This window comes from Scleropages formosus, chromosome 17 (assembly GCF_900964775.1).
Source record: "Scleropages formosus chromosome 17, fSclFor1.1, whole genome shotgun sequence".
NCBI classification, from domain to species: Eukaryota; Metazoa; Chordata; class Actinopteri; order Osteoglossiformes; family Osteoglossidae; genus Scleropages; species Scleropages formosus.
Window position 1 is genome coordinate 9,586,623 of NC_041822.1, and position 16,150 is coordinate 9,602,772.

Below are 16,150 nucleotides of genomic sequence, written 5' to 3' on the forward strand. Positions count from 1 at the left end.
TTCCTTCAGTTTATATATTTCTTAAATTAATAAATCCATGCACCAAATAAAGCCCAGATTAACTTGATCTTATAAGAGGTTAAATAATTGAATTTAAAAGAAGAATATTTTAAGGCACCCAGCCTTGCATTAATTCAGAGACAAAAGACAGAGAAAACATACAGACATTAGCACACTAAACTAAAGAAGATGGAACAAAGATAGATATAATAAGGTTTTGCAAATATGCAAAACTCAAACACAGTGTGATCTTTATTAGGGATACAACATTAGCATGTCTAGCCATGTCACAAAATACATTTTGTCAAAAGGAGATAAATATACAAAACATCCCACTCAGCATTTTTGAAAGAAGCATTAAGATAGCAGCAAAGTATGGAAATGTTTTAGTGATTTCAGTGTCTCTGCTACCAAAGAATACTCCTGATACATGATAAATTACTTCCTCATCTTATGGACACAAGTGGTGCCGGAAGTCTGTTTGTAACTTGATTTGTTCGTAAATTCAAGTGACAGTTTACCACTACGTAACCATCAAAAAAAAGTCAGCAAAACATATATCCCTCAGTTTATTCATGGGTGAGGTTCTGTAAACATTCAGATAAAGCTATAATGAACAAAAACTCCTTTGAAAGACTTTATTCCAGTTTCATCCATTGCAGGGTGGGACACATAGCAAACAAGGCATGGTAAAATTTGGATGATTTATTTTATCTTTTATTAAAATTAATCAATTCCGCTTTAAAACAAGTGAAAAAAATACCAAAAAAATTCCAAAACCTCCTATTAAATCCCAGATATTGACTGATGCTTCCAATAAATACTTATTATTGTTTGTAAGAGTTAAAAAGCTCAACATAACTAGGAATACATATTTTAAAGTAGCTTATAAAGCATGACTATTCTTAGAGAGAGATTCACAAAATCATACCCTTCAAACCTAGGGACACAGCTGTGCTCAAGTTTTGTGTATTTTACTTTTATACGTACTGATAGACCTGGAGAAACAGCACAGCATATTACAGTACTTCATTTCAGTGAAGAATGGATGTGTTGACAGGTGGTTCTCTTTGCACCACATTATTAGATATCTTTAATTTCCGGTAGTAAAGTGGGAATTCAGGGTGAGTCATTATCACATTCAATGCTTCTTGTGGGCTTTCTTGTTACTGCAACATCCATCAAAAAAAAAAAAAAAAAAAAAATCAGTTTCACTGAAAACAGCAGTCTATTAAGGACATTTGATCTCCAATCTAATAATCCTAGTACAGCGCAGATTTTGTTTTAGTTAAAGAGCAGAAGTTAGGAAAAAGAATACAAGGAACATGGTCAAAGACCCCAGCACTCTACGTTCTCATATATAAATGATGAAGGACATGCTTGGTGCTGTCTGATTTTAATTAAACAATTTTCAGTCATGTTAACACAAAATAGCATGGTCACGGACAACAGTTACATGGATTTTAAGCACTTTCCTGGACATCGTGGAAGGAAAAGGTTGAAAAATACAAAATACATCACCGGACACTTGTACACTAGAAGTCATATTTCCTCAGGCAATGTCTTCAGGAATGTAAACCTCAAATTCAAAGACCACTGTCCGAAACAAATACCCTAAACATCTAGAACGACATAAATTTTCTTTTCCCAGCTCATCTCTGAAGTGGTGTAAACCCCAAATTGTAGAAAAGGTTTCACAAAACAAAAATATTGAGTGTTCTCATTGTGACTCTGTGAAAGAAACTTAAATATGAGGAAAATTAAAAAAAAAATAACAAAGAAAAAAATTCTGAGCTCTGTATTGCTGAGAATTTATACTTCAGCTGACCGTGACTTCTTTGTATGTAATACAGTCAATGGTGAGCCAAATCATGACAATTTCAAAAAATCTAAAGAAATTTAAATAGTAAAATAGGGTTTCCTGTGTAAAACACTCAATTTGATATCGGTAAATAAAATTAATCAATAGACAAAACTTTATTGGTCTGTCTCTGTAACCTTGAAAAAGTAACACCCTGCTAACACCTTCCAGATATATCATATACAACTTCACATCAAACAAGTGCATACAGTTATTTACCTACATTGTGGCAAATTATTTTTAACCCTATTCTCTTACAGTGTACCAAATGAACTCAAATTTCTGATCGTGGAAGAAAAACAAAATGATATCTGGCAGATTTAATGAATTTAGAAGATTAAAAATAATAATAATAAATAAAAAAAAAACCTCTCCTAAGAGTCATCAGAGTCCTTTGGAAAAGATTAGGTCCATGTGATTAATAAAAGAGAGTGGCTTTCTGCTAAGAATGTGGCTGAAGATGCTCCTTCCAAGAAAGAGGAAATTAGGTTTTATTGCCTTTCAAGTTCATGTGAAGGTAGTAATAATGCGGAATTACTACCGAACCTCTGAATCTTCTCTCATGTTTTAATGTTGTGGCTGATCGATGTATATATACATGACAGCTATAAGACGACAGCGACAAAATCGACCCCTTCATGTCTCCAAAATAAAAGTAGTTTTTTTTCAGTCATAAATCTGCTGCAGTTGAGTCAGACTCACATTATGCCAAGTAATGTGTTTTTTGCAGTAATAGCCACCCCAAGTTAATTTGCGTATTCCATTAATTTGTTGTTCATGCAGTACAAAAAAATCTGGAAAACTAACCTCCCCTGAAGGAAAATGCCCATCGCTGCATAAAAGACAATTAAATAATAAAAAGAACTGGTATGGTTTTGGGTATTCAAACACTGTCTGAACTGAAAAAAAAATTAAAAAGAAATGACTCCCATCAGCTTGTAACGTTCTGCTTTTATCCTTCACAACTGCACTGTTCAAAAAGCTGCAATAGGTTGAGGCAGACCTGGCACTCTGTGGATGTGTGGTAAAGATGAGCTTCTGTTTCTGCTGTGCTAACTGGATTTCTGTCTTCAAAAAAAAAAAACACAGGTTCATCTGGGAGGTCACTGGCTTCAATAACAGTCTAATAATGCCCGCTACCATTGAGATACCCCTAAGAGCAATCCACCAGTCTCCTATGTCCCTAGATGACCGGAGGAAAAAAAAAAGGACATTTTGTTCATCTTCTCTTTTATCTACTGACAGATCCAACTTGTGAGACTCTGGTATTGATTGTACCCTGTCATTTTGTTCCAGCAAGATATTGGCAAAACAAGTTTTCCTTTCTCTCTGTCTTTCGCTGTGCGATTCTGTGTTCTTCATTTGTTTCTGTGGGTATAGCAATGATGTAGTAAGGCCACATTTCCGAGCACGTGCATAACCAAAATACTATGCTTGTTTCGGTTGGAATATGTGTCTGCTTGCCTGTCTGTGTCTGTGTCTGCGTCTGTGTGTCTGTTTGTGCAACAGACATATTCGGACTCAGTGCAGATTCATTACCAGTTTTTTGCATCTCATCCTGGGTGACTGTACGATGTGTCCGACTTCTTAATGACAGAGAAAAGAAGGTACTCCCTGTACAAATCTTTCATTACTCACCGCGATATCTTTAATCATCACTAATATCATTTCTAAGATGTAAGATACGTATTTAAATAAATATCAAATATGCAAATGCTCTAACAACAAAATATTAACTACTAATCCCTGATGTATAAACTCAAGACAAACAATCCTGCAGGATATACTTGATACATAGAAAAATGTGTCTAATCGTTATGTCATAAATAAACAATGTAGGCAAAGTTCTACAGCAGTATATATTACAGAAAGGATATTTTTACCATACAAAAAAAGTCATTTTCTATCTGTAAACATGGTACTGGCTGACTTCTTCACTGAAAGGTAGGCAGCTGTGCTGTGAACTCTCATGCAAAATGCTGTGTTTCTGTGGTAAAAGTACACAAGGCAGAAACTGAACAAAACCCAGCAACACGATCCCACTCCCACCTGTAATTGTATGAAAACCTCTGTCAGTAACACTGGGAATTCACTCAAGAGGGGAAGTGCTGAGCTCAGTCACTGCAGGGGCTCCTTTCATGTAGGGTTCCATTAATTGATGCTTGGACACACACCTAAGGTTATATGTAACATCTAGGAACATGAACAGACTAAAGAAAATACATGTAATGCAATGTTGCTGCGACTCTGTACTGACCTCAGGCCACAAAAATACAAAATAAATAAATAAATAAATAATTAAATAAATAAATTCCAGAAATAAACAAAAAAGCACATCATATGAACTGCTCTATGTAGTATACAATATCAGTATACTACATATCAGTATAATTTTAGTTATCTGTGTAATTTTGCCTGATGGCAAAAAGAGTATGAGCCAATTACACAAATATATAAATGGGTACGTAGAAAATGATGACACATCTCTACAGGTCCAGTGAGAAAAATGCTCACTCTGTCAGAAAACAAGGTCAAGTGAAGCACATGACCTATTTTGTGCTGATAAAGAATAAATATTGGTGGCATTACATCATCCAAGATTCTGGGTTATTGCTCTTTCCCTCTCTCGCTTGTGTTTTCTCTTCCACAACCCACCACCACCACCTACAGGTGAATGCGCTCACTCCATAATATGAGGCAAAGGAAATTAAAGCTATTGTGCTGCACAGGGTCATGGGCTTGAATGGGGCAAAGATGTTTGCAGAGACAGCCTTCATTACAATTTATTTCAACAGCACACACACACACACACATTTTCCAAACCGCTTGTCCCATACGGGGTCACGGAGCCTACCTGGTAACACAGGGCGTAAGGCCAGAGGGTGAGGGGACACACCCAGGACGGGATGTCAGTCCGCCGCAAGGCACCCCAAGCGGGACTCAAACCCCAGACCCACTGCAGAGCAGGACCTAGTCCAACCCACTGCGCCACTGCGCCACCGTGCCGCCCCCATTTCAACAGCAACACCAGAGAAATAATGCTCTTGGTGCAAGGACCCCATTTCCTTCAGGACCTGCACCTCAAGCCAGCCCTCCTAGCCTGCTTAGCGCCCCCAGGCTCTCTCCCAACACACTATTATACTCAGTCACCCCATCATTTTCTCCAGAGGTGCCCCCAGTTTATCACATGAGAATATCGACAATTACTGATCACCGTCCTAGGATTTTTTTTTTTTTTTGAGATACACACACATTTACGTGTAATACAGGAGTAGCGGCCGTGTAAAGGCTTATCCGTGCATGATCATAAAGTTATGATGCATGAACATTTACATCTTACATGAGCTTAAGAGATCATGGGCAAAGAGAGTCTGGAAGAGGTGAGTTTTCAGACCCTTTTTCAATGTGGACAGAGTCTCAGCAGTTCTGAGTGAGGGGGAGGGAGGTTGTTCCACCACAATGGAGCCAGAAATGAGAACCTCCGTGCTTTACCTTTCGTGGGCAGGACCACCAAGCGGACAGAAGTAGAAGAGCGAAATGGTCTGGTTGGGGTGTTGCTGTTGATCATGTCTTGTAAATAGTTAGGAGCAGTTTTACTGATGCGTTTGTAGGCCACAACCAGGGTCTTAAATTTGATTCGGGCAGCTATAGGAAGCCAGCGCAGAAAAACGAGTAGAGGAGATACATGGGGATGCTTCGGCAAGTCAAATACAACTTGGGCAGCGACGTTCTGTATCAGCTGTAGAGGTCTGATGGCTCTGTGATGGACTGCTGTCAGATAAAGAATCAGCTAGTGGTTCATGTACTAGTGTATGTGTATTTGTATGTATGTATGTATGTGTATGTAGTGATAGTGTATGAACCACTGCCTGATTCTTTATCTGACAGCAGTCCATCACAGAGTAGTTACTGACAGTGATAGTGATAATAGTGAGAGTGATGATAGTGATAGTAATGTAATGATACTGATAGTGAGTGATTACAACCTGCAAAGAGGTCTATTAATAAAAACTACACTCTGGGTTGTACACTGGACCACATTGTGCAAATCATTAGGCTGATAATTTACACATGTTGCTATATGTTGCAGGAAATGAATATGAAGAGATTTTAACTGTTGTTGTCCCCTGTTGGTATGAATAAATAAATCTCCCTCTCTGTTCTGTCAGTCCATCCATCTAGGAGAAGGACACTCTAATATAACACCTACGATCTAGGGACCTTGTTGTATATATATATATAATATATAGAGGGGGGTCGCGCGGTGGCCACAGCAGACTTGTCTGGGTCCTGCTCTCTGGTGGGTCTGGGGCTCAAGTCCTGCTTAGAGTGTCTTGCGATGGACTGGTGCCCCGTCCTGGGTGTGTCCCCTTCCCCTCCAGCCTTGCACCCTGAGTTGCTGGGTTAGCCTCCGGCTTGCCGCGACCCCGCTCAGGACAAGCAGTTTCAGTCAGTGTGTGTTTATGTGTGTGTGTGTGTGTGTATATCTATACACACACACACAAACCCCATTTCAGAGAAAGTTGGGATATTTTCTAAAATGTAATTAAAACAAAAATCTGCAACTTGTAAATTCTCTTAAACCTGTATTTAACTGACAAAAGTACAAAGAAATGATTTTTAATGTTTTGGCTGACCCATTGAATGTCATGATGTCCCCCCGGTGCGGAAGCGTTGGACCCAAGTGTGGAGCACAGGAAATGGAGTCAAGGGGCGATCCAGTAGACATGGTCAGGGAAACAAGCAAAAGGGTGACCGATCTGTGAACAGAATCTGAAGGGCAAATCCGAAAGTTGTTGTCCAGGAAAACAGGCAAGAGGTCCTTGCAAACCAGGAAGTCGTAACCAAGGAGCAGGACGAGGAAACAGGGAGGTCAGGAGATCGGTAACAAGAAGAAGCGCGAGTGAGAGGCTAGACTGAACAAGGTTCCGCAACTTCCTGCAGTCCGGGCTGTCCTTTTATGTGCCTGGACCGTGATCAGGTGTTGCTCGTTACTGAGGTGGAGGGCATGACAGTGACTGTATTTTTGTAAATATAAGCAAATTTCAAATTTGATGCACGCACTCAAAAAAAGTTGGGACAGAGGCAAAATAAGAGTGAAAAGTTTGTAGAATATTCAAGTAACACTGTTTTGAAGGATTTCCCCAGTAAGCAGGTCAATTGATAATAGGTGAGGGTATCATGGGTATCATAATTGAATATCAAAGGAACATCCACCAAAAGTACAGTCTTTGCCAAAAAGGATGGATTGTGGCTCACTTTTTTGGGCTAAACTTTGTGAGAGAATTGTCAATCAGTTCAAGAAGAACATTTCTCAACACAAGATTGGAATATCCACTGATTAGCAGTAGCCCGGATTAAATAGTGGCTGGTGGTCCGTAGTGGCAGCCTCTTGGTGCGAAGACTCGGGGTGCAAAGACAAGGGAATCTACTTGCAGGAGTCCACCAAGGAAGGCCACCGGCACAGTTGTCCGCAAGGAATCATGTGCCCAGCATGTCGACCATCAAAGTCTTCTACAGTAAGCGAGCTGTGCGACTTCGCCACTGCCAGAGACCTGGGCGCTCTCGCTGCTACAGTAACCTGGTCTATCCTCACCTGTCAAACCTTCCATCTTGCTTTACTTTCTCCATGGGACTCTGGAACTGCCAGTCCGCTGTGAGAAAGGCTGACTTCATACCAGCCTACGTCTCCCATCTTTCACTGGACCTCCTGGCCCTAACTGAAACCAGGATCACCCCAGACAACTCAGCCACACCTGCAGTACTCTCCACTAACTATTCCTTCTCTCATACCTCTCGTTCCTCCGGCAGAGGTGGAGGCACAGGCCTGCTCATCTCTCCCCAGTGGGAATACTTTATTCTTCCTCTTCACTTGCATGATTTGTCCTAATTTGAATGGCATGCTATCTCTATCACTGCCCAAATCACTCTTGTTGTGGTTGTTCTTTATCGCTCTCCTGGCCCTCTCGGCTGCTTCTTGGATGACCTTGATATCTTGTTGAGCTCTCTGCCAAGGGACAACACTCCGTTGATTCTCCTGGGTGATTTCAACCTACATGTCGATGACATTCATGGAAGTGGCCTTCTGTTACTCCTGCAGTCCTTTGATCGCTCCCTGTCCCAATCCCCTGCTACTCACAAAGCGGGAAACTGTCTTGTCTGTGTATTTTCCCGCAACTGTGGCTGTCCTGTCTTCTCTGTCACGCCGCTGAATGTCTCTGACCAGTTCTTCATTTCCTTTCAACCCTGCCTCACCACTAACTCCTCGCCTCTTTCTGCTCCCGCTGTCACCTTTTGCCACAACTTAGAATCTCTCTCAGCTTCCTGCTTTGCCTCTGCTACTCTGGCCGCTCTCCCTTCTGCTGCGCAATTCTCGGATCTATCTACAGATGATGCCACTAACACTTTCCTCTCTGCCCTATCCTCCTCCCTTGATTCTCTCTGTCCTCTGTCTTCTACACCAGCACGCCCCATTGCTGTCTGATACATTACGTGCTTACAGGACCAAACTGCGGGCTGCAGAGAGAAGATGGCGTAAATCCAAAACTCCATCAGACCTGGTTGCCTACCAGTCACTCTTAGCTACTTTTCAATCTGCTGTCTCTTCAGCAAAAACCTCCTTCATTCACAACAAAATACAGTCTGCATCTAAAAAAACCACACAGACTCTTTGCAACTGTCTCATCCCTTCTGTGCTCCCCGCCAGCTCCTCCTCCCTCTTCTCTCATTGCTGACAACTTTGCTTTGTTTTCCCGAGTCAAAGTCAAAGCAATCACTGACAAGTTCTCAGCATCAACCTGCCCAGTTTACACTGGATCTCCCTGCAAAGCTATCCCCTGCGAATTCAAGCCGCTCTCCGAATCAGAAATCTCTGACCTCATGATACTGCGTCGAGCCACCACCTGATCACTTGACCCGATCCCATCGTCACTCCTACAGAGCATTTCCCCACAACTCTCCACCTTCATCTCTAAGATCATAAACTCCTCTCTCTCCTCTGGCTGTTTCCCAGCTGCTTTCAAAACTGCTCTAATTTCACCTCTGTTAAAAAAAAACCTTCCCTGGATCCCAATCTGGTTGAAAATTACAGACCGGTCTCTCCTCTCCCTCCTGTCTAAAACCCTAGAGCAGGCGGCCTGTGATCAACTGTCTGATTTCCTCACCTGGAACCATCTCCTCGGTGGTTATCAGTCTGGTTTCAAAGTTAGTCACTCCACTGAGACGACCCTTCTGAGGGTGTCTGATGCTCTCCAAGCTGCTAGAACCGCCTCCCTCTCCTCGGTCCTCATCCTCCTTGGAGCATTCGGCACAGTCAACCACCGGATTCTACTCTCCTCTCTTAACCAGCTTGGGATCGAAGGTGTGACACTAAAATGGTTTGAGTCCTACCTATCTGACAGATCCTATCAAGTGGTCTGACGGAGTTCTTGTTCTTCTCCTCTGCCTCTCTTAACTGGTGTTCTGCAGGGCTCGGTATTGGGTCCTCTTCTTTTCTCCATCTACACCTCCTCCCTCAGTCTGGTCATAGCCTCCCATGGATTCAAATACCACTGCTATGCTGATGATACTCAGCTCTTCCTCTCCTTCCCACCTGGTGCGTCAGACATCTTCGCATGCATTGCTGTCTGCCTGTCAGACATTTCTTCGTGGATGTCTGATTACCACCTCCAACTCAACCTCTCCAAAACAGAGATTCTTTACCTCCCAGCTGGCCTGTCCTCCTGTCACGATCTATTGATCAAACCGGACAACTCAATCATCTCGCCTACCTCCTTGGCTAAAAGTCTGGGAGTAACGACTGACGTGAGTCTGTCTTTCTCTCAGCACATCGAAGCCACAACCCGGTCCTGCAGATACATCCTGCATAATATTTGTAGGATCCGTCCCTACCTCACAATTGACTCTGCCCAACAACTTGTCCAGGCCTCTCTGGACTACTGCAACTCTCTCCTGTATGGCCTTCCTCCTACTGCCATCAAACCTCTGCAGCTTCTATAAAATGCTGCTGCACGAGTTGTGTTTGATTTTCCAAAGCGTTCCCACATATCTCCTCTTCTCATTTCTCTGCACTAGCTTCCTATAGCTGCCCAAATCAAATTCAAGACCCTGGTTACTGTCTACAAATGCATCAATAGAACTGCTGCCAGCTATTTACAGGTCTTGATCAACTGTTACACCCCAACTAGACCCCTTCGCTCGTCTACTTCTGCTCGCTTGGTGGTCCCGCGCACAAAAGGTAAAGCACGGAGGTTCTCGGTTCTGTGTCCGTTGTGGTGGAACGACCTTCCCTTTTCACTCAGAACTGCGGAAATTCTCTCTACATTCAAGAAGGGTCTGAAAACTCACCTGACCCATTTCGCCCAAGATCTCTCAAGCTCATGTACGGTGTAAATGTTCATGCACCGTAACTTCATGAACATCACCAGATAAAGCCTTTATTCAGCCACTACTCCGGCATTGTTTTTGCTTGCTTGTATTACATCTTATAACATTATTTAAAAAAATTTAAAAAAAAAAAAAATTGGTAGGAGGGTATCAGGATTTGTCTATCCTGTGTTTTATGCACTTACCTGAACGATGAACGTCGGTGCAGCAAGAGGTAGGCAACAAACTAGGTTTACTTGATTCACATGTCTGCAGCTATGTCTCTTTCTCTTAATGTAATGCATAAATTGTACTTTTGCTGAGATGTATGTCACTTTGGACAAAAGCATTTGCTAAATGAATAAATGTAAATGTAAATGTAAGACTGCAAAGAATTTAGGTTTTTTACTATCTACAGTACATAACATTGTGAAAAAATTCTGGGAATCCGGATAGATCTCAGTGCGTAAAGTGCACATATATTTGGCTCTAAGTGGTATGTAACTTTGGAGAAAAGCATCTGCCAAATGAATAAATGTAAATGTAAATATATTTCATATGACATCCCCAAATAAACTGCTAAACAAAGAGCTTCTTGGGCCATACCCCTCATTTCATGATTTGGCAGAGGAAAAAGAGTATGAAGTGTGAGCAGTGGCACCAGCACTGACACACTATGCCGGCACAGCACTCCTCTAAACCAAACATCAGCACACAGAGCTGGCAACATGATTCTGATAATTAGCCATCATCTTTCACCGCCCTCTTAGCCCTTCTCTCTCACCTCCTTAGTGATGTTGTCTTGCACCAGCATGTAGAGGGGCACAATGCGGCTGACTTCCAGAAGAACGGGAGTGGGGCTCGGCTGATCTCGGCCGGGCCGGCGGCACAGGTGGCAGGCCGCCGGGCAGTGGCCTTTCTCCTCGCATCGTATGTCTACCCCAGACACCAGGTGGTCATCTGACAGCTGCTGTACCGACAGCAGTCCAGACAGGTAAGTGATGAAGGGCATGGACTTCAGTTCTCTCCGGCTGCCTAGATCTGTTGCTTCTGAGTGAGATGGGAGGAAAATAACTATTAATGGGTATCACTCAGAAGTTATGCTTGCAGGCATTGTTTGGCTAACACAGAGACAAAGGCCATGTGAAATGCAGCGAAGGTTCATTACAAACATGTCCCTTTCCTTTTAACTTCCGGTTCACAAACAGAAGAAGTTCTGAACATTATTGACTCATAATGAAAATGGTGAAGATGTGTTAAATATTCACACTACAGAATGTTATATCTGTTTTGCTACTCCTATTAAGTGTGGAGGCATTTCTGTCAGAGTACAAATTTTATTGATATTTCCATTGTTTCTTTATTTCCAGCATAATAACGTGAAGGAGGCAATATACAATAAACAAACAAGAGATTGATTAGATAATAGAAGAAAGTATCTGCAGGCACACACACACACACACACACACACACACACACACACACACACACACACACACACACACACACACACACACGCACAAATAGTTAATAACCTCATTATAGAGACAAGGAACAACAGAATAAGCAACTGGCTTATCATGTGATAAATGCCAAAAACCTAAAGTTATGAGAGTAAAGAAAAAAGTCAGATTTTCCCAGTGGGTAGGATTTAAGTAATTTTTAATCATGTTCCTAGAACTATTTTCTCAGTATGTCATTCAAACAGAGCAGGGCAAACTGTCTAAAATGCATCTCCAGTGTTGGCAGGAAAATGGAGCTGAACCAGAGCACCTAAGGTTCATGTTTCTCCTTAATCATTAGCATCCATTTTCAGCCCTTTCCCTTTTTTTCCGCAACCCCACCCTCAGGTTCCCTCTTTCTCACATATACACAAAAGCTGTTTTTAATGAGAGGATAAATCATTATGATGTATTAGTTGAATCATTAAAACACATCACAGCACATTCTCCGTTAATCCGGCCACAGTACGGAAAAGAACAAATCTCCCTTGTACAATAGAATTACAACAAGAAGGGCTTGATAAATGAAGGAATTACCGCACTTAATTTTTTCCAGTCGTTACTCTTTGACATTAAGAAGTTAAGGAGGAAAAAACAAGCCTGGAGCCCTTTGCTTTTCAGTCAATATTTTTAATGCAGCTTTTGAGTAATTACCTTATTGTGCAAACTGTGTGAGTGGGTTGGCATTCAGAGCCACAGTATTTCACAAATACAACTATACAGTACCCGTTAATACAAGAAAACCACTTGGTGTTTCGTGGTTTTCTAACAGCTCTGTCTGCGTAGATATCTGAATATGTAATGTTAGTAAAAGCGAAAGTGAATCAATCACAATTTGCTAAGGATTTCTCTACATAACAATGCGTATTCAGGCTGTCTCAGCTGCACAGTAAAATTTCATATCTATAACGTCACCAGCCATTTATCAAAGTAAAGCTGCCGTACGCTTTGCTCTGCTGCTCTGTGGCTGACAGGGTTTGAAATAAGAACCAGGGCAAGAAATTCTAACAGAGTGTATTTAATTACATATGATAAATGAATATGAGATTGAGCTGTGAGGAGAATGTGGCTACCACGAAAGGTCAGACATCGCCAGTGATTCATCCATAAAAACACACACACACACAGACAGTCTGAACCACTTCTCCCATACAGGGTCACAGGGAGCCAGAGCCTAACCCAGCAACACAGGGCATAATGCTGGAGGGGGGAGGGGACACACCCAGGACGGGACACCAGTCCATCACAAGGCACCCCAAGCAGGACTCAAACCCCAGACCCACCAGAGAGCAGGACCCACTCCAACCTACCGCGCCACTGCGCCACCTCACCATCAAATGCACCCCCTCTCCATCAAAACACCTTTAGTAAATTAGTGCCTTTATGCAAGCATGTATTAGAAACCTACTGTAGGTATAGCTGTTTGCCGGACTTTAGGTGGCACATCTGAAACTTGGTTAGTTTCAGAAATTATAATGTTATAGACACAAAGACTTGGTGAATGTGTCTGGGTAATACTTTAAAAGCCATAATGAGAATTTTAATTTGAAAAGAACAGTATAGAAAGACATAATGCCACGCAATGCGGGAGTGGCTGTTGGGAAAAGTGGTAGTTTTTCACTAGTGAGGTTTTGATCGAGCAAACAGAAAATCTGCTGCCCAGCTACAACCAGCATCTCAGAGCTCTTGGGCTGCTTGTTCAGGTCTAGGTTTGAATCCAGGTCAGTGTCTCCTGGAGTTCTCCCATTTGTTCACAATCAAAGACAAAGCAAGTGTCGGTAAGCACTTCTATACCATCCCTTAGCAAGAAAACAATGGTATTAATTAACTAAATTATGTATAAAAATGCTGGGGAAATTACATTTTCTTTACTCTAAGTTAAACTGTATGTTGCTTTGGAGAAAAATGCGTGCTAAGAGAATAAATATAAATGAGTAGTTGCGGGGGCAGGGGGGCACGGTGGCGCAGTGGGTTGGACCAGGCCCTGCTCTCCAGTGGGTCTGGGGTTTGAGTCCCACTTGGGGTGCCTTGCGACGGACTGGCGTCCCGTCCTGGGTGTGTCCCCTCCCCCTCCAGCCTTACACCCTGAGTTGCCGGGTTAGGCTCCGGTTCCCCGCGACCCCGTATGGGACAAGCGGTTCAGAAAGTGTGTGTGTGTGTGTGTGTGGTTGCAGTGAGTTGAATTCAACTCTGCAACACTGACCCAAACCCTAAAAGGACCCTTGAAGTCCAGTTTTCCATAGAGAACCAGCCCACTGATTCAGAGAGGGTGCTGTACGACAAATTAATATGACAAAGGATGCAGTTTGAAGGTACTCTGCTGGCTGAAAGCTACCCCTCTGCAGAATGACAGAATATTATGCAGAAAATGAAAGTACAACTTTAGGTGTGCAGTCAGTTATTCTCAAATAAGCCAAGTTCATTTTTTTTTTATTATGCATGGCAGTACATTAGAGTAATACTACTTTTACTAATTTTCTACACAGTTATGTAAAGAACAGAATAAAGACGATGCATTCAGGAGCCCTTAAAAACATTCATGCTCATGGCAACAGAGAAAGAGATATTTTTTTTCTGTTCAGTAACATTGTTCATTTCCCTTTCATAATGATGAGGTACCAAACAAAAAGGTGGCAGAAACCAGTGACCAACTGAGAGGACAACTTACGTTTTAATGTGGGACAGACCTTTCATCAAGATTTTTCTGAGAAAATGACAGTGTCGGCTAAAGGTGTAAGGTAAGACTCCACATATACACACACACATTTTCAGAGCTGCTTGTCCCATACGGGGTCGCGGGGAACCGGAGCCCACCCGGCAACACAGGGCGTAAGGCCGGAGGGGGAGGGGACACGCCCAGGACGGGATGCCAGTCCGTCGCAAGGCACCCCAAGTGGGACTCAAACCCCAGACCCACCAGAAAGCAGGACTGGGGTCCAACCCACTGCGCCACCGCACCCCCACTCCACATATAATTTCAAGTCATTATTTTCAGAATGGAAAATGCTTTATATGAGTTGATTTTTCATTAGTGCTTTTTTTATACATCATGGTTTCATTTGTGATATCGAATAACTTATTTGATGTACAGCGTATGATGGCATGAAGACTACATTAGTAACAGCGTTCATGGTTCAGTAGACAGCAATACTAAGGACTGTTTAGTCCTTAAGTTTGGACTGAAAGTGAGTCCCACTCCAGTCATATGTTCAGATTAGTTGCAAATACAGACACCCCTCGACTTACACAAATAGACCGTTCTTCAGTGCCTTACGTAAGTAAAAAAATAAGTATGTCAGATTCTCTCTCCCGCCCCACCATTCAACAAAATAACATGAATAATTTTTCCATCTCAGTTATCGGACCTTGACGTTTCTTAATTACTATTGTTGTTTTCATGCTAGCTGTTCCATTCACATGCTCCTTTATACATGGAACATCCTTTACTATCATATTCAAAGTTGATACGGGTAAACCTAGTTCCCGTGCAATAGACAATAATCTTTGTCCACCTTCATACTTCCTTATTATTTTCAATTTTCTCTCCAAATCAATTGATGTATGAGATGGTTCTCATTGTCCTTCAAGTGCACGTGTACCACCAGGCATTGTGAATCATGCACTGAGTAAAAATATGCAAAAAAAAAAACACTACATTAACAAGAGGAGACGTGTTCACGACTCAAAACGTACGAGGACTGGGAAGATATAGCTTCCTGCCTTGCTTGCGCTTAACATATTTCAGATGGTTTGCGTAAGCGCTATCCTTAGATAATGTGTATCCTGGGAATGTTTTACGTAAATCCAAATTTCTGTGAGTCAAATTTACATAGGTAGAGGGGTGTCTGTATAACAATTTCACATTTTCACTGACATTCAGGTCAAGGCTATTTAAACAAGACTGATGAAAAATCGCAGCATTAAATATTGCACCAAGATGTGCAGTTCTGTTCATTCCAAGTTTGTAATGTCACATAACAAAAGAAATAAGCCACAAATTCTCTTTCTGCACATGTAACGCATACATTGCATTTTCTATGAGATGTACATCACTGTAAACAAATGTGTGTTTTACGAAAACCACTTCTGTGTTAAACTAAAGTATTGGGGATAATTTTTGTCGTCATTCTCCTTGTGTGGGAAGTCAGCAGATTCATTTATATTTTAATAATGTATCACAGCCTTTAGGGTGACATACAAATGTCCACACTATCAAAAAAGAACTAAAAACTAATGCAAACAAGCAGCCACTAAATAATGCAACAAGCTATGTTTCACTGTTCTGCCCAGCCAAAAGTAACCCATTACCATCTACACCACTGCTCCTCAGTATATGGGTCTCTAAAATAGTTCTGTAAATTTCACAAAAGAACATTTTAATTATAACCATTCATTACTTTTTAAAAGACCTTCTGAAAAGACT

General features: G+C 41.8%; 1 protein-coding gene across 1 annotated transcript in view; it reads right to left on the bottom strand.

The window, feature by feature from the left end:
* Positions 1–16,150, bottom strand: part of LOC108938470 (astrotactin-2-like) — a 218,420-nt gene that overhangs the window by 47,605 nt on the left and 154,665 nt on the right. Inside the window, exon 17 of the mRNA XM_029259528.1 lies at positions 11,010–11,275. Coding sequence (XP_029115361.1) covers positions 11,010–11,275 — 266 coding nt within the window. The remainder of the gene's footprint in view (positions 1–11,009; positions 11,276–16,150) is intronic.